Here is an 18,358-nt window from a genome sequence, read left to right as displayed (position 1 = left end):
GTACTTTTATTGTCTTTTAACGGTTTTTTTCTGGCCAAATTTAAGGAGTTCTCTGACATTTTAACGGCCTGCGGTGTTTTTTTTTTCTTGACGTGACTGGCAGCAACAGCGAAGACACACTACATTCATATGCACGAAACCAGCCTGTAAATAATGCTCTCACTTAAAAATAATGCTTCGACCTGTAAAACTACAGTACATGTCCTGCTCCTTTTTGTTACAGGACATTTGCTGTAATATCAAATGATTTAACATTTACTTTTCAACCAATCAATTGAAAATTATGTGATTTCTGAATTACAGGTTGAATTATTTTAAAGGTAACCATTTTCAATGACACGTAATAGTCCAAATTTTTTTCTGTGTACTTTACCGATCCACGTGTAATTTGGTGTGTAGCCGTTTTCGAGACCGGAAATGGTTTTTATAACACTTTCAAACCCATCCGAATCCAAAAAGGGGGATCCAATACGAAACTAACAAAATTTAGACAAAATTTGACCAATTTTCGGAAACTTCTAAACCGATCATCGTGAAATTTGAAATGCAGCCGTTTTCAAAACTGAGAAATGTTTCTATAATACTTTCAAACCCCTCCAAATCCAAAATGGAGGGGGGGGGGGGGTTCCTGTACACAATAACAAAAATTTGGCAAAATTTCAACAATCCTTGAAGGATTTTTGTTAAAAATTGATAAGCGTAGGAGTTTTGACATAATGAAGTGATTTATTGAATTGATAAATAAGTTTGAACTAAATTAGATGATATACTGTATTGATTGACGCTTCCCATTTTCATGAATAAAGATTCTTATATTCAATTAATGTAACTTACACATTAACATTTACAAAACCAATGGCTTAGTATTTTCATAAAGTTTTGCACGCTTTTTTGATTATGTGGAAATTCTCCTGTACTTAAATATACTCCTTTCGCTTCAAAAATGGTAGCAAAGCACACCAGTGTTAAATCAATTGGAATCTTTAATATCAGAAAATTTATATTTTGTTTTATGTTAGGAATAAAAAAAGTTATATAATTTTCATTTGAATTGTATAGAAATTGTCGAATTACATTTTTTTTCTGACTAAAGCATTGTACCTCTGAAATTCTGGTTTTTCTTTTTGAAAAAAAAAATTATCCTCTGAATAGCCTGGTTTATACTTCCCATGAAAATGAACGTGAGAAAAGCTTATTTTGTCATTAACTAAAAAACGCGTGATAACTATAGTTTGTAACATGGTGGAATCGATGGGGATGAAAGATGGAAATCCAACTGGTCTTGTTGTTCAAAACCTTCTAGAATAGTTTTTATTCCGATTTCCCCGGTTTTCACCGCGGAATTTTAATCATGTCCCTCGGCATGAAATAAAAACAGGGTTTAAACAATAAAACCAGATGGATTCTCTTCTTTCAACCATTCCCCATCGATTCCACCATCTTAAAAAAAAATCTAGTTTAGTCGCGTTATTGAGTTATTGACGAAATAAGATTTTTCACGTTCGTTTTCACGAGAAGGTAGAAAAAAGAAATATAACAAAATCATAGAACTGTGATAGGAGCCCAGAACAAAGTTCACTGGCGACTTAATCAAACATGGCGACTTAACACAAACTTCACTCGTTTTCTTATGCATTTATTCTACATTAATTCAGATTAATGGCCTTTTTGCCTGAATTAATGTCAAAAGACATCCTCTTCAAACAAAAACCAAATAAACCACTGACCACGCTTTGCATACTTTTTTGTTAGAGCAAGTTCACTGGTGTTAGGAAAAAGTGGTAGAAATTTTGACAGTTTTGAAAATTTTACCATGCAAAAATGTTTTCAAGATCTTTGGGCGATGTATTTTTTTACAACACTGTTTCTATGTCAGCCGTATGTGATAGAAATATTGCTATTTTTGCATCACAGCATGCGAAAATACAACCCGTGTTGTAAGAAAACTAGAAGGTCGCAGATCCTGAAAATGTCTTTGCATGTCAAAATTTTCAAAATGTGCCGTAAGTGTCAAAATTTCTACCACTTTTTCCCAACACCAGTGAACTTGCTCTTAGGTTTTGGTGAAATTTCGGGCGCAGAGGGTCCAGCTAGAGCCCAAAACTGTGCAATAACGCTTTTTTATCCTAAACATAATTTTAGTTTATCTGGAAGAGTAGGCGGCGGTTGGAAGTGTCAGACGCGTTTTTTCGAAACTGGAAAATTTTGTATTTGGAAAATTTGAACATATTTAAAGCTTTTATATGAAATTTAGTGCGAGGCTTAAAATGCAGTGGACGACAGGAATTGTTTTTGTTTGAAGTTCGCAGCGGGTTCAGAGTTGTGGGATTTTCTGCATTGTTGACGTTTTCTGAGGGGCGAAAGAGTGCCGGAACAACCTGTAAGGTGTTTTCTCGAACACCAATTCTCTTCCCGGAATTCCCTTATAGGCAAAATAACAGGATGGCCAGTGCTTATCGGGAAAACCAGTAAAATCGACAATTGAAAATGGGACCGGGAAAACCAGGAAATAACCAGAAATTTCGAATCAGAACCGAAAAAAGTGGAGGTTACAGCAAGTCCTGTTAGAGAACGGACGTATTTTTATCCGACGTCGCAATTTTCTCATTTCTGTTTTTTTTTTTCGTGTAACCAAAATGATTTTTATCTGTTTTTGGAGTTTCTTTTAAGAAATATATATATAAGGACGTAAATATATGTATATGTATGTATATGTATATATATATGTATGTGACGAATATGTTAAACAAAATATCTGCAGAAGAAAAGAAGCACACAAATACCGAAAAATGATTCAAAAGCACTTGCAGGATTATCAAGCAACACCGTTAGTACAACATGACCAATAAATACCAATCAATCCATGCTGCCTCCTTTCCTCATCGCTTATCAATGGACTTTGATGAGATTATTTCATTTAATTTTAATTATATTTATACATATTTCGTCAATCCTATTTGCCATGTAGGATTTCCCAATTAAACATCCCTTCCAAAACCTTTCTGAAACAGCTTTATGTGTCATATGAGTTCTCTGCACCTAAATAGTTATTTTTGCTGTTTCATATAGTCCCTTCAATGATTACATTGACTTGTCATGGTGTACATCATGGTACCACACTAATCTTCAAGAGCAGCACTTGGAATGAATATTGAATCCAGATACTCATTTTGGCATCTTGCGTTGCTCTTGATTATCAGTTGTACCTCGTGTAACAGCCAATGCAAGATGTGTGTAGTCCCCCTATGCTATGCTATGCTATACTAAACATAATTTTAGTTTGCCTTCATCCGTTCAAAAACGTCCACAAGCTCTCAAAAGAAATCATTTTGAAGCAAGAGATGGCAACACGATTGGTTTCAGCCATATAGGACAAAAGAAAGCTGCTATTTTCTACGCTTTTTGGTTTGGGTCATTATTTCTCTTAAAACAGGAGGACAAATACATCCTCCTGTCTCATGGATTCTTCCAGGTTCTCTCGCAAAATGTTTATTTTTCTTTAATGATAAGATAACCGTTGATTCGAATAAAAATTTTCGCCTCCGCTCTCTTGAGACACCTCATTACCATATTCACCATGCACTTCCACTAATTCGATTCGATTTGGGCAATAAGACTGAATTAAAAAAGAAAAAAATCGTTCAAACGTCCAATTTCCATCATCAATCTACCGACCAGTGTGAAGGTTCAAAACGTACTTTCTCAATTACCTAGTGATTTTTAACAAAACTTTTTTGATGCTGAAAAGCACTTGTCTTGCACTAAACAATTATTTAATTATGTTTTGTTTGGTTCTGGTAAATTCTTGCAGGGTGTTTAGCTGTTTAGCTCAGTACAAAAAAATTAAAGATTGTTAACTAACGAAAAAAAGTCTTGCATGCTCTATGGGATGTTTATTAAATTAATATTAAATTAATTATTAAATTTTAAAATTTGAAATGGTAACAAAATCTATTTTATGATAGTGTAGTTTAAAAAATACAGAAAACAAAATGGAAAAATTTCAATATCAAGAATTATTACATTAAATTTCAGGAAGACACCAAGTTTAATAAACCAATATGTTCTAGGCTCTTGCAGATTTGTTGAATTAGTATTATAATATATTTCCAGTGAAAAACTCCTAACAAGGGGCGCTTCACAGAAGCTTCACACTTAACATTCAACTTGCACTGCACAGATTTTACGATTAATTTTATTGATAATCATTTTATTGCTCGAGAAAAATTATTGCTTTATTAGTTTATTGTACTTTCGTCTTACAATAGAGGTTCAAGATCCGAACCAATCCAATGAAGGGGATCAACGACTTAGCACGCAACTGCCGCATGATTCGAGTAGGTAGGTATCCATTACTAAGTCCACTTAGCCACATGTGTGATAAAAAAAAATCGAGACTTGAATTGAAGCTGAGACCGCCGTAAATGCCAACCACCCCAAAATCTTAACCGGGTAGGCTCCCCAGGCCTAGTGTGTGTGGGTCTCAAGCAAAGCAGAGCAAATGATAAACAACGACCATAGAGGAAGAATCTGTTCAATGGCCGAAGAATGGACCTTTGATAGCTAGTTTTTTTATGATTGTTTCGTATTTCCTTTTCTTTGCCGGATCGGGTTTGCTAACAACTGAAAGTACCGAAGGATCTTGTTACGTGTACGGTGGCGACGGCACTTTTGGATATCTTAGAACAAAGCCGATTCTTGAATTCTAAGTGCTATAAAAGAATGTGGGAGATGTGTGGACCAGCAGAACTCATCAGTATTCCAAACTGACAACAATCTCTTCGTCCTTCGAGACTTTTAGCCCCAACTAATCACCAATCATGAAGGTAGGTTAAATTATTGGCGATTATTAAAATTCAAGTGAAATTTTGATTGAATCTTCCTTTTCTTTATCTTTTTGTGCAGTGCATCGCAGCTGTAGTCATGACCCTGGCCGTCGTTGCCCAGGGAGGTGTCGTCCCCGTTGCTTACTCCGCCCCTCACGCCACTGTTGTCCAGCAGAATGTGCCCGCCACTAAGTACGTCGTGTCGGCTCCAGTGACCACTTACGCCGCTGCCCCAGCCATTGCCACGACCTACGCCGCTGCCCCAGTTGCCACTTATGCCGCCACTCAGTACGCCTACAACACCGCCCCAGTTGCCTATGCCGCTGCTCCAGCCGCCGTTGCCACTTATGCTGCCCCACACACCACCTATGTCCAGCAGAATGTTGCCCCTCGGTATGTTGCCGCCCCAGTGGCCTACACCGCCGCTGTTGCTCCAGCCGCCGCCGTGACCTACTCTGCCGATTCCGAGGTCGTTGAGGCCAGCTCCGTTGTGGCCGCCGCTCCAGCCGCCGTTGTTGCTGCTGCCCCAGCCGTCGCCATTGCTCATCAGCCAGCCGTCGCCGTCGTTGCCCAACAGGAAGCTCGTTATGTGGCCGCCAACCGTGGAGCCGTCCATGAGGCCCCTCTCGCTGGACATGCCGTCTCCCAGCAGTCGCTGAACCTGGAACCAGCTGCGGGAACCCTGTAAAGCGATCTGTCCCTGATCTAATGTGAGTTCCTAGCCGAGGAGTGAATGCACGAAATCTTTAAGTCACCATGAAGCACGTACAATCGAGTCGAGTTCAATAAAAGAAGGAGTTTAAATTTCAATGAACAGTTGAGTCGTTTTGTTAAGGACAAGAAAACGAATGATGACGCATCTTATGTTTTTCTATTTTTAAAGTTTTTTTTCGTAATTGATCTTAAAATTCGCTTAATTGTTACTCAAGCACGTCGATCATCTTGTTCTGTTTTTTGGAAGCTTAGTGGGACTTAAAAGTTCACTTCTCGGGACCGACTAGATAAATTCCATCGTATAAGTTCACTACGTTCTTTACAAAAGGCTTGATATTATATGACTGCATGCCGTCAAAATCCTGAAGACTATGAACTTGACTAAAATCAATGATCAAATTTCATTTTATCTCTACCGTGCGTTTACACGCGATGGTTCTACAAAGAAAACGTCTATATTGTTATATATAAGATTTATTACAGGCTGTCTTCTCAACTCGCTTCCTGATGATTTTCAAGCTGTCTTCTCAACCAAGCTGACTTCTCAAATCGCTTATAGTTGTTTTTAGATTTATTCCAAGCTGTCCTCTCAACTCGCTTATAGGTAATTTCTTATTTACGTATTTCAAGCTGTCCTCTCAACCCGTTTGATTGCCAACTTTCATCACTACTCGCTTATAGTTTTTTAAATACATTTATTTCAGCCTGTCCTCTCAAATCGCGTATGGATGTTTTTATCATCTATTTATTTCAAGCTGTTCTCTCAACCCGCTTTATCACCAAACTGTCCTCTCGACTCATTAATAGGTTAATTCTTACACATGTGTTTCAAACTATCCTCGCAACCCGCTTGATCACCAAGCTGTCCTCTCAACTCGCTTATAGGTGATTTTTTAAACATTTATTTAGAGCTATTCTCTCAACTTTATAAACTCGCTTATAGGTAATTCCTTATACATGTATTTCAAGCTGTCCTCTCAACTCGCTGATATGTGGTTTTTAAACGTATTTCAAATTGTTCTCACAAAACCCGCTTGAATTCTATTTATCATCAAGCTGTCCTCTCAACTCGCTTATAGGTGATTGGATTAATAATTATGTTGATTATTTGAATTTCATACCTTGTTGTTTTCTGTTTTTGGTTCAGAGTAGCATTATTCTTCACTTGGAATCAAGCTTTAATCATTTTTTGTTATAAATACAAAATAATTAATTTTAACTCATTAGTTTTTCCCAACGATTGGTAGAATTTGTTCAGCACACAAGCTTCTGACGATGTTTGTTTTTATTCGGTTCGGATTTCTTTTCCAATTTAACCACAAAATACAATGTGATTTGAACCGCTTATCCTTATATGTTTCAATAGCAACAAACGAATGTTCTGAAAAAATGTTATCGGAATCAATCAGCAAAGAAATTTGTCTTTACGACAACGACAAAGATTTTATTTTTTTTTTTTTTTTTGTCATGAAAAGTTCAAGTTGGGACAATGTCATTATCATTCGATAGTAGGCGATTTTTGATTCACTGCCTGAAGGGTGATACGGTCAAAATTTGGTCAAGGGAAAACGCGTGTAAATCGGTGAAATCGGTTATTTCAAAAATCAAATTAAATTTCTTTTTCAAGTTTAATAAGTATAAAATTCAGGAAAAGTATTCAGTTAGGCTTCCGCTTTTCCAAATCCTAATTGCCGGGCCTTACGCTTAACCCCTGCCATCAGATTTTGTACAGCCATTTTGTCCACCTTCTTTGTCGCAGAAAGCCAGTTTGCCTTGAACTGCGGCTCGTCCTTAGCAGTTTTTTGGTCTTCTTTTGGTTCCGCTTGACAATAGCCCAGTATTTCATAATTTGGCGGAGCTCTGGCGTGTTGGGAGGGTTCTTGTCCTTGGGAACCACCTGCACGTTGTTGGCGGCGTACCACTCCATAACCTTTTTACCGTAATAGCGAGATGCCAAATCCGGCCAAAACAGTACGGAACAACCGTGTTTCTTCAGGAAAGGCAGTAGACGTTTATTCAAACACTCTTTCACGTAAATTTCTTGGTTGACAGTCCCGGAAGCTATGAGAATGCTGCTTTTCAAGCCACAGGTACAGTTGGCTTGCCAAACCAGATATTTCTTCGCGAACTTTGACACTTTCATGTGCTTGAAAATATCTGCTACCTTTCCCCTTCCTTTTGCAGTATAAAACTCCTGTCCCGGAAGCTGCTTGTAGTCGGCTTTGACGTAGGTTTCGTCGTCCATTACCACGGGGTCGCGCTTTGGCCGTCGTATTTTGTTTATCATCGCGATTTGGAGTCATCACCTTCTTGTAAGTCGATAGTCCGGCTCGTTTTTTGGCTCGATGCACGGTTGTAGACGATACACCCAGCCTGTTTGCGGCATCTCGGAGAGAGAGGTTTGGGTTTCGCTTGAAAGTACCGGCAACTCTCTTTGTCGTCTCAGCGGCTTCCTGTTTTCGATTTCTCCCCGATCCAGACTTCCTGGCTGTCGACAAACGTACCCCAAACACTTTAATTACATTTGTAACGGTTGATTTGGCAACTTTGAGCGATTTTGCCAGCTTGGCGTGCGAGTAGCTCGGATTTTCGCGATGCGCAAGCAAAATTTTGATACGCTGCTCTTCTTCCTTGGACGGCATTTTGACTACTGAAGAGTGAATTCCAAAATCAAAACAAGAACAACATTCTAAACACACACACACAGGTTTAGGTATTTTAAATACAAAATTGAAAGAAATACGTAAAGCTGATATTGGCCAAATTTTGAACGTATCACCCTTTAAACCTCTATTTGCAACGTAATATAAGATCAAAATGGAAAAACAATTATGATTTTTCCATCATTTATTGAAGCTTTTAAATCATCAATCAACATATTCAGTCATATTTAATAACCGACCACAACCTTCACTCCATCAACGGGAACAGGGGCAACATGAACCGATCCTGGAGTGGCCGCCACCTGCTTTTCAACTGGAACAACAGCTTTTGCAAATCCATGGTGAGGATAACCTCCCCATCCATAGACACCGGCACCATAAGTTCCCCAGGGTTGTCCCCATGGATATCCACCATTGACAACGTTGGCCTGAACCACAGTCTTGTGACCTCCGTACAATCCTCCGTTATACACCGAAGGAGACGTCCAGAAGTTGTTGTAGTAAGAAGATGGGTATCCTCCAATCAATCCCGAATGGGCACCAGTCCAGGAGTTGAGGCCATTCCAGCCGTTCCAGGAATTCCAGGAGTTCCAATCGCCATTGCTGTAAGGCCATACTGATGATGATGGCAAGTAAGAAGCATGACTTAAAACAGCCAAGCTGACGACGATGAGTGCGAAAATCACCTGCAAAACAATCGATTAAGTTGTTTTATCGAAAAGTGAACAATCATTAATTTTACTCACCTTCATTGTTATGGTTGGTTGAGTTGTTTGGTAAACTTCTTGAACTAAACTGTGTCTTTTTGATTATAGCTTCAATGTTTTTATACTTATTCGATTACCAGTGATTGTGTGTTCCATCCTGACCTAATTACGGATGGTCACTTTCATTTTCGCAATTTTGAGGAAGTCCCTAAATTCGTGTACGTTCCACCATTTTATTTCAAGAGGTATAAAAGCTTGTTGAAAACTATAGTTGAGTTATCAGTTGTCGTTTGAAGTTGAACTCATAAAGATTGTATCAAAATGAAGGTAATATTTGTACTCAATCACATTTTTGATAATTTATTGGGGACTTAATCATTTTTATTCAGGTATTCGTCGCCCTTTTCGCCTTGGTATTGGCCGTTGCTGCTGAACCCTCCTATCTGCCTGCATCCGTTGTATCCCATCAGGTTCCTGTGAGCACCTCAGTTTGGCCGCCATACGGTGTATACGGAAAGGGCGCAGCAGTCCTTCCATCGGTCGTGCTGGACAAATACTCCGGGTATCCGGCAGTGGCAGGAGCTTACGGAAACTGGGGATGGCCATCGGTTTACGGAAACCAGTGGGGTTATTCTGCTCCAGTTTTGACCACCGGAACCGCCAAGATTGTCAACAATGGCCTCTGGAACAACTATGCTTACGGAGGATATGGCTACGGAAATGGCCTGGCCTACAAGAACAATTACTTGTGGTGAATGTTGAAACTGAGAAATAAACTACTTATTGCATGAAATTTGTTTAAATTTTTAGTATGTTATCCCAAACAAGTACTTCCGTAATAGGGACAAAATTGTACAGCGTAATCGAATAGATCTCGGCTTTGTACGGCATCTCGTCTCCTGCCATGACGCCGTTAAAATCTGTATTAGAGAAATAAATATTTCGCTTATGGATTCAGTTACAAACTGAATCAAAGCAATCGAGAGAATCAGCAAAAAGGGAGTTCTTTCGAATGCTTTGATTCAGAGCAATTATTCAACGAAGTAGGCTTACAACACATATTAAGAGTGTTTTCAAACATTTATTGACATTCAAGAACAACTCCTGTTACTGTTGTGCTTCTATTTTTTTTAGTAAAAAAAAACATACATCTTAATTGAATTCTGAACCTATTTCAAAACACAAAAGTTGTGACGAAATAATGTAGTTCAAAAGCACGCCGGTAAAATTTTTAAATCATTGTTTCAAAACTTCAAAACTATTTTTTATGGCTGATCTAAGCAACTTATACATTCCATGACACAAAACTTCAACCATCCAGCAGCAAACAGCTAATCCCCAACCGATTCCCAAGATGGTCCAGATTGCCGCCATATCAGCGATGTCAAGCGTTGCCTGTTGCTGTAAGAAGAAATCGCTCTCTAGGACGGTGGTCCAATTGCCATAATCCCGGTACCATTTTCGCCACAATCCAGCTTCCACGATGTGAGTCAACAAGACGTTCAGCCTTTGATGGTATCCATTGCTTTTGCTTGCCGTGAAAGCCTCCCAATGGGGGTTTATTTTATCGTTGATCATATAGAAGGGAGACCCGGTGGTTTTGCCGAGTTCATTTTGTGTCTGTGCCAGTTGGTTTGCAATTATGCGACCTTTAGAACATACGCTCAAGAACGCATATTTTGTGTTGGAAAAATCGTATCCAAAACTTTCTCCATTTGCTACAAACTTTTCGAGAAGTCCTGCAGGAAAGCAAGTTGCTTTGAGAAAAGTGGGAGGTACGAGAATTTTTATATCAGAATCTAGGAACTGATTGACGGATTTCAAGGGAGATTTGAAACGTTCTCCTGTCATTAGGGTGATGGTCTTAGCCAGATATGATTCAATTAGATAAAAGAGAACTATGTTTGAGCTCAAGAGATAAATTCTTTTGCCACGTTTATGCAAATGTTCTGGAGAAGTACTTCCGAAGAATATTTCACTGAGAAGATTCATACCAAGTATGTTTTTGAACAATCTTCCAGCGATCTCTGAGATCAAAAGAGCTACTGCGATCAGCATCCAAACGCTGGAATCGAACGGATGAAAGAGGTGATGAATCGTATTTCTCTCCCAAAGGTTGGGCACCAATAAGCATAGGCCATCCATCTCAGGTAGGTATATGGGCACTGTCCATGGCATCGATATGAAGGCTCGACTAATGGAAAGGTCAATTCGCTTATGCCGAAATAGATCCTCTACGAGTTGCAACTTCTTATCGTTTTTTTTGGAGAATATGGAGATTTTCACTTCTATATGGTCCCATTTACTAATCGTATTAAAAAGTTCCATATCTATGCCGAAAAGTGAGTCGTGTTGTGCCATTATGTATGATATAAATTGGACAGCAAAAATGCTCAGTGTGGATCCGGTGTGGTTATGTTTTAAAGTATTTAACAACGCTGGTATTCCGTTCTCGATATGACTAAATTCTATTATTGTCTTCAGCTGTGGAACAGGATAATACACCTCAAATCCTCCGTTGACATCGTTTTTCATCCTCACAATCAAACACTTAAAAAGGTTACAAATATGTCCAAAGAAATCGAACCCAACTGGCCAATTTTTGACAATAAAAACCACAATCCAATGCAAAGGTTCCTGCACGAATCGGTATGCTTCATTGAAGTAGGTACGACTCTCAAGAAGCTTCCACAATTTAAGTTTGGTTTCATCGAAAAGCAGAACGGTTTTCTGGCTTTTTCTACACGAGACTACATTGTGCAAAACCGCGTTGAATGGCAACAGTCGAATTAGTTCGGTTACTAAACTCGAAAATTCACTGACATTACTGGTTATGAAAGCCAAGTCCATGGTTTCCGTTGAACTACTTGTTATATGATCGAAAAACTTCACTAAAAACTGGACAATCGAAGCGTTGATGGGCACTTGTGATATATTCGTCGATAGTTTGAATTCATTAGTACATATACAAAACAAAAAGCAAAACTCCAACGTTCTAAAGGAGGTCATTGTTGTCAACTTTCTCTTGCAATCGTTTTAAAAATACTAAGATTGTATAATTTTTTAAAGTGTTTATTAAGATAAGATATAGAACATCACTTTTTAAAGTGCATTTACAATGTTCATACCCACAATTAAAATAAAGTAGTTTTGGAGCCGATGGCTGTAGCTTTCGATTTTAATTTATTTGCAAAAACAACTGTTAAAACTGTATTGAAAGACACAGCAAAAAAAATGAAAATTAGTTATTTCGCGGGAGCGTTACTGGCTGCAGTTGTTTTTTTTATGATCTTACTGAAGCAAAACGAAAAACGATCCCCCTTATTCTGCGCCGCGCGTGAGGTGACGATAGTCGAGTCGAATCGGAGTCACGTGAGTCTTGTCAACTTATTCCCGAAGCTGATGTGACAGAGCATACGATTTGTCACTCTCAGTGACTACTAGATAAGGATCAGAACTCAAAAAGTTCATTCTAAAAGACGTTTCTCACATTAAGCTACTACTGGAATCGGGTGACTCGACTATCGTCACCTCACGCGCGGCGCAGAGTAAAAGGGGATATGATCCCGTACTTGAGATCAGTGAAAAAAGTGAAAAGGGTAACGAGTTGAAGTAAATCTGTAGAAAGGCTCGTTAGAAGATAAATGAATCCAGTTTCTCTATATAGTATGTATGTTGATAATTCACCATGGGTGCACGGATTCACCGCAGTTTGACCAAAGTATAGATAAAAATATGATTAATATGACTCAAAAATTCCACACCCGGCATCATGGCTTCGTGTGAACTGTTATGAAGTTACAGAGACTTTCAGCCTCGGGCAGTGTTAAAGTGAAAATTGTGAAAATGTGTCCACTTTGGAAAGAAAGACATTTCCTGAAACATTGGAAAATAAATTTTAGTATAAAACATCAATTGTGTTCTTATTTTACATAGATTGGGAATAATTTTGAAAATAAAAAGAATAAGAAGATTGGGTAGGATAGAGTTCACTGCAAATCACCGGAGAAAACTGTTTCGAGCTCCCTGCAAATTACAGGAGAATATTGTTTCGAACCTACAAATGCGTTTGACAGTTGTTTTCCTGAGATGTTTTTCTGTCCTGAAATCGTCCTGTAATTTCAGCTGTTGAAAATACAGGACAGAATCGTCCCGATCACAGGAGAAAAGATTAAGTGTGTAGATATTTCATTTATTAAATTCGGATAATCGAAAAGTATGATATTGAGGTTTATTTATTTTTAAACCTTTTGAATCCTGCCTAGGTTTTCGCCTTTGAAAAGAAATACAGAAAAAGAAAATAACGTTAGTAGCACACAATCAAAGGGACCATGATTGTGTGCTGCTAACGTTATTTTCTTTTTCTGTATTTCTTTTCAAAGGCGAGTAAGGGCGCTATAAACTTGGTCGTTGACCTGAAATGGCAGTATACAAGAATCTTAGAATAAACAAACAACCATTAAACCTTTCAATGGAATACGTTAAGCTGGAAGTTCAAATTAATTTTTCAAATGATACTAACTTTTTTAAATTTTAGATCTTTGTATACAAAATATGTCATTTTTTACCGGTCGAAGATGGCGATTTAAAAATGTATCATCAAGAAGCAAACTATCTTAGCTCATGCTTCCTACGAAATTTTCCTTGGGAGCTTATGGTACTGGAGGATCACGCTTATTCTCTCTCTTTTTTCCTGACGTCTCTGCGTTCTCTGCTCCACAGTGGGCCAGGCCGGTTTATGTTTTCTAACAATAACAAGTTTTTATTCTTCTCCGGGATCAAACATAAGTTCTGGCTGTGGAAGAACGATTAGTAAATAGTAATACGCAACATATTCATAATGCATAATATGCTTCATATTATACATTTACTGTAGGTATTCTGGCATCCGTGTATATAACTGGCCAGATGGCATCTGAATGAAGTTAGTCATTTAGTCAATTGAAGCCAATATATTACAATGAAATCAGAAAAGAACAATCTCACCAAGTTGAAGGCATTGATTCCTACTCATTCTACATTCCCGTACGAGGGATCTAATTGGCAACTGTTCTGTTTGAAATGATTGATGCTTAAATAATAAATTTAAAATTTGTTGCAGGTTTTGTTGGAAGATAAATTTTATTTGTCTTTACATGCATTACCACAAGTAGTTATTCTTGTAGACCAGTCCATTTCCGTAGCCATATCCTCCGTAAGCATAGTTGTTCCACAGACCATCGTTAACGATCTTGGCAGTTCCGGTGGTCAAAACTGGAGCAGAATAACCCCACTGGTTTCCGTAAACCGATGGCCATCCCCAGTTTCCATAAGCTCCTGCCACCGCCGGGTATCCGGAGTACTTGTCCAGCACGACCGATGGAAGGACTGCCGCTCCCTTTCCATACACTCCGTATGGTGGCCAAACTGAGGTGCTCACGGGAACCTGATGGGACACAACGGAAGTCGTCGGAATGTAAGATGGTTCAGCAGCGACTGCCAACACCAAGGCGAAAAGGGCGATGAATATCTAAATAAAAAATTAATAATTTAATTACTTTTTTGTATTATTGTTATTGAATAAAACTATTCAAACCTTCATTTTGTTATGAAACTTGTTGAGTTCAACTTCAAACGACAACTGATAACTTTACCAGGTTTTAACAAGCTTATATACTCCATGAATTATAACGGTAGAATGTACACAAAATTAAGGACTTCCTCAAAGTTGCGAAAATGAAAGTGACCATCCGTTGTTCGATTAGGATAAAACACAATCACTGTTTATCGAAAAACTATAAAAACATTGCAGTCAAAATCGAAAAGACACAGTTCAGTTCAAGAAGTTTACCAAACAACTCAACCAACCATAACAATGAAGGTGAGTAAAATTAATAATTGTTCACTTTTCGATAAAACAACTTAATCGATTATTTTGCAGGTGATTTTCGCACTCATCGTCGTCAGCTTAGCTGTTTTAAGTCATGCTTCTTACTTGCCATCAACTTCAGTTTGGCCCTACAATAACGGTTTAAATTCGTGGAACACCTGGAACGGTTGGAATGGCCTCAACTCCTGGACTGGTGCTCATTCGGGATTGATTGGAGGATACCCATCTTCTTACTACAACAACTTGTGGGCGTCTCCTTCAGTGTATAACGGAGGATTGTACGGAAGTCACAAGACTGTGGTTCAGGCCAACGTTGTCAATGGTGAATACCCATGGGGACAACCCTGGGGAACTTATGGTGCTGGTGTCTACGGATGGGGAGGTTATCCTCACCATGGATTTGCAAAAGCTGTTGTTCCAGTTGAAAAGCAGGTGGCGGCCACTCCAGGATCGGTTCATGTTGCCCCTGTTCCCGTTGATGGAGTGAAGGTTGTGGCCGGTTATTAAATATGACTGAATATGTTGATTGATGATTTAAGAGCTACAATAAATGATGGAGGAAAAATATTTGTATTTTTTTTTTCATATTGACGTTGAAAATAGAGGTTTAATAGTTATTTTCACAAATAGCTCAATTAAAAGCTTTTAGAGGCAGCTATTGATTAATAAAAACAAGCCAATGTTGCATGTGTTTTTACACAAAGTAAGTAGTGCATTTTTTAAATTGCTATAAAAACTTTTACATATACACTTAACAATGTTGAAATTTAAGTCAGTTCAACAAAGTAAACCGCAAGAGAAAGTCTACTCTAATGATGGCTTTTTTGAGACCACTAGGAATGGTATTGAAGTTTTCTACTATCTTTGCCTTGTGTACCGGGAATAACATCCTTCAATCAACTTCAATTTTATCAGAAGTTAACATCCGGCATCCGATTGTAGAATTTTTGGTGGAATTTTTCGATCTTATATCAGGCCAGTCCGCGGATACCGTGGACTTAACTTTCATAGCCGGCAACGGAAGCTATTTGTCGGGATTAATAACAGATTTAATACATCTGTTGCCGTTCAATGCGGTTCTACAAAATGTCCTCTCCAGCAGGAAACTTCGGAGAACCGTAGTTCTCTTCGATGGTAGTAAATTGAAGTTGTGGCAATTGATTGAAAGTCGTGCCTTTTTCAATGTCGCATATCAATACGTGCAAGAACCGATGCATTTGTTCTTCGTGGTGATTGTCGAAAATTGGCCAGTTGGATTCGATTTTTTTGGACATACTTGTAACCTTTTCAGATGTTTGATAGTGAGTATAAGAGATGTCAATGGAGGATTTGGGGTGTATTATCCTGTTCCACAGCTGAAGAAAGTTTTTGAGTTCAATCACATCGAGAACGGAATTCCAGCGTTGTTAAATATTTTGGAACTTAACCAATCCAGATCATCACTTAACGTTTTTACTGGAAAATTTATGCCATATGTAATGGCACAACAAGACTCACTTTTTGGTATAGATGTAGAACTTTTCAACACGATCAGCAAATGGGACAACATTCAAGTAGAATTCACCATATTTGACGGAAATTTTTATGAGAAGTTGAAACTCTTAGAAGAACTATTTCGGCGTAATAGAATTGACTTTTGTCTAAGTCGAGCCTTCATATCGTTGTCTTGGTCCGTGCCCATATATCTACCGGAAATGGATGGCCTATGCCTATTGGTACCCAATATTTGGGAGAGAAATACGATTCATCACCTTTTTCATCCATTTGATTCCAGCGTGTGGATACTGATTGCAGTAGCTCTTATAATTTCAGAAATTGCTGGAAGACTGTTCAAGAATACATTTGGCATCAACCTTCTGAGTGAAATATTCTTCGGAAGTTCTTCTCCAGAACATCTGCATAAACGTGGTAAAAGAATCTATCTCTTGAGCTCAAACATAGTTCTCTTTTATCTCATTGAATCATATCTGGCTAAGACCATCACCCTAATGACAGGAGCACGTTTCAAATCTCCCTTGCAATCCGTCAATCAGTTCCTAGATTCTGATATAAAAATCCTCGTGCCTCCCACTTTGCTCAACGCAACTTGCTTTCCTGCAGGACTCCTGGAAAAATTTGTAGCAAATGAAGGAAGTTATGGATACGATTTTTCCAACACAAAATATGCGTTCTTGAGCGTATGTTCTAAAGGTCGCATAATTGTAAACCGACTGGCACAGACACATCATCAATTTGGTCAAACCATAGGACCGCCTTTCTATATGATTAACGATAAGATAAACCCCCATTGGGAGGCTTTCACGGCAAGCAAAAGCAATGGATACCATCAAAGGCTGAACGTCTTGTTGACTCACATCGTGGAAGCTGGATTGTGGCGAAAATGGTACCGGGATTATGGCAATTGGACCACCGTCCTAGAGAGCGATGTTTTCCTACAGCAACAGGCAACGCTTGACATTGCTGATATGGCGGCAATCTGGACCATCTTGGGAATCGGTTGGGGATTAGCTGTTTGCTGCTGGATGGTTGATGTTTTGGGCCATGGAATGTATAAGTTGCTTAGAACAGCCATAAAAAATTAGTTTTGAACTTTTGAGACAATGATTTGAAAATTTTACCGGCGTGCTATTGAACAAGATTATCTCGTCACAACTTTCGTGTTTTCAGGTTCAGAATTCAATTGACACGTATGTTTTAAAGAATGTATTATTTTTACTAGAAAAAAAGAAGCACACCAGTAACAGAAGTTGTTCTTGAATGTCAATAAATGTTTGAAACTATACTTAATATGTGTTGTAAGCCTACTTGGTTGAATAATTGCTCTGAATCAAAGCAATCGAAGGAATTCCCTTTATTTCATCAAAGGTACCTTGGATGAATTAGAGGGAATTCTTTCGATTGCTTTGATTCAGTTTGTAACTAAATCCATAAGCGAAATAGGGTAGAAGCACTAGTTATTTAACAGGTACCAGATATTGAACACTAGTAAAACATTTACCGATTAAAACAATAATATACAGTAGAAAAATGAATCAAAATTCGTTGTGCCACTGTTGAAGCATTTTCTACCTATGTTCAAATTTTTATCAAGAATCTCGGACTCTTAAAGCCACAATCCCCGAAACTTGAATATGTGTTCAAATTTTGGCTTGGTTTTTCGACTGGATGAAGAAAACAGCCTATTTTTGATTGGGGGAAAAGTTGGATAAAAGACAAATAAACGTCTAAGATAATGATATAGTGTTTTCAACTAAGTCTTCTCCAATGATTTCTGGAAGAGTGGCAGCCTTTATTATCCTTATTTTCTTAAAATTTAACAAATTTAAGTGTTCAATCATTGGATCACAGAAAACGCCAATGTTTCAATTATTGAACGTTCAATCTTGCAGTACTCGTTTCGTAAAGAAATGCATGTACCAGTTATTGAACAAACATCGGTTGGTGTTTGGAAATGTAAACAAACTGTTTCTTGGTTGCTAGCTCAACCAAAATCGCCCCTGCAAGGCATACTATCAAGCGAAATACCCCTGAATATATGCAATGATATTCAATGTTTACGTGTTCAATAATTAGAACATT

General features: G+C 38.3%; 4 protein-coding genes across 4 annotated transcripts; 3 read left to right on the top strand and 1 right to left on the bottom strand.

Moving 5' to 3' along the window:
- Window positions 1–4,691: 4,691 nt before the first annotated feature.
- Window positions 4,692–5,640, top strand: LOC129745012 (cuticle protein 16.5-like). The gene is made up of 2 exons (XM_055737836.1): window positions 4,692–4,826; window positions 4,906–5,640. The coding sequence occupies exons 1-2, from the start codon at window positions 4,821–4,823 to the stop codon at window positions 5,512–5,514; spliced, it is 615 nt and encodes a 204-aa protein (XP_055593811.1). The 5' UTR covers window positions 4,692–4,820; the 3' UTR covers window positions 5,515–5,640.
- A 2,790-nt stretch (window positions 5,641–8,430) lies between these two features.
- Window positions 8,431–8,984, bottom strand: LOC129745019 (pupal cuticle protein Edg-91-like). The gene is made up of 2 exons (XM_055737843.1): window positions 8,950–8,984; window positions 8,431–8,889 (listed from the first exon to the last, which is right to left on the bottom strand). The coding sequence occupies exons 1-2, from the start codon at window positions 8,953–8,955 to the stop codon at window positions 8,431–8,433; spliced, it is 465 nt and encodes a 154-aa protein (XP_055593818.1). The 5' UTR covers window positions 8,956–8,984.
- Window positions 8,985–9,197: 213 nt separating this feature from the next.
- On the top strand, window positions 9,198–9,665 carry LOC129741206 (uncharacterized). The gene is made up of 2 exons (XM_055732915.1): window positions 9,198–9,237; window positions 9,300–9,665. The coding sequence occupies exons 1-2, from the start codon at window positions 9,232–9,234 to the stop codon at window positions 9,663–9,665; spliced, it is 372 nt and encodes a 123-aa protein (XP_055588890.1). The 5' UTR covers window positions 9,198–9,231.
- Window positions 9,666–14,737: 5,072 nt separating this feature from the next.
- Window positions 14,738–15,286, top strand: LOC129745022 (uncharacterized). Its single transcript, XM_055737845.1, has 2 exons — window positions 14,738–14,770; window positions 14,831–15,286. The coding sequence occupies exons 1-2, from the start codon at window positions 14,765–14,767 to the stop codon at window positions 15,284–15,286; spliced, it is 462 nt and encodes a 153-aa protein (XP_055593820.1). The 5' UTR covers window positions 14,738–14,764.
- The last annotated feature ends 3,072 nt before the right edge of the window (window positions 15,287–18,358 follow it).

This window comes from Uranotaenia lowii, chromosome 2 (assembly GCF_029784155.1).
Source record: "Uranotaenia lowii strain MFRU-FL chromosome 2, ASM2978415v1, whole genome shotgun sequence".
NCBI lineage: Eukaryota > Metazoa > Arthropoda > Insecta > Diptera > Culicidae > Uranotaenia > Uranotaenia lowii.
The sequence above is the reverse complement of the archived record's forward strand: the minus strand, read 5'-3'. Positions and strand labels throughout refer to the sequence as shown.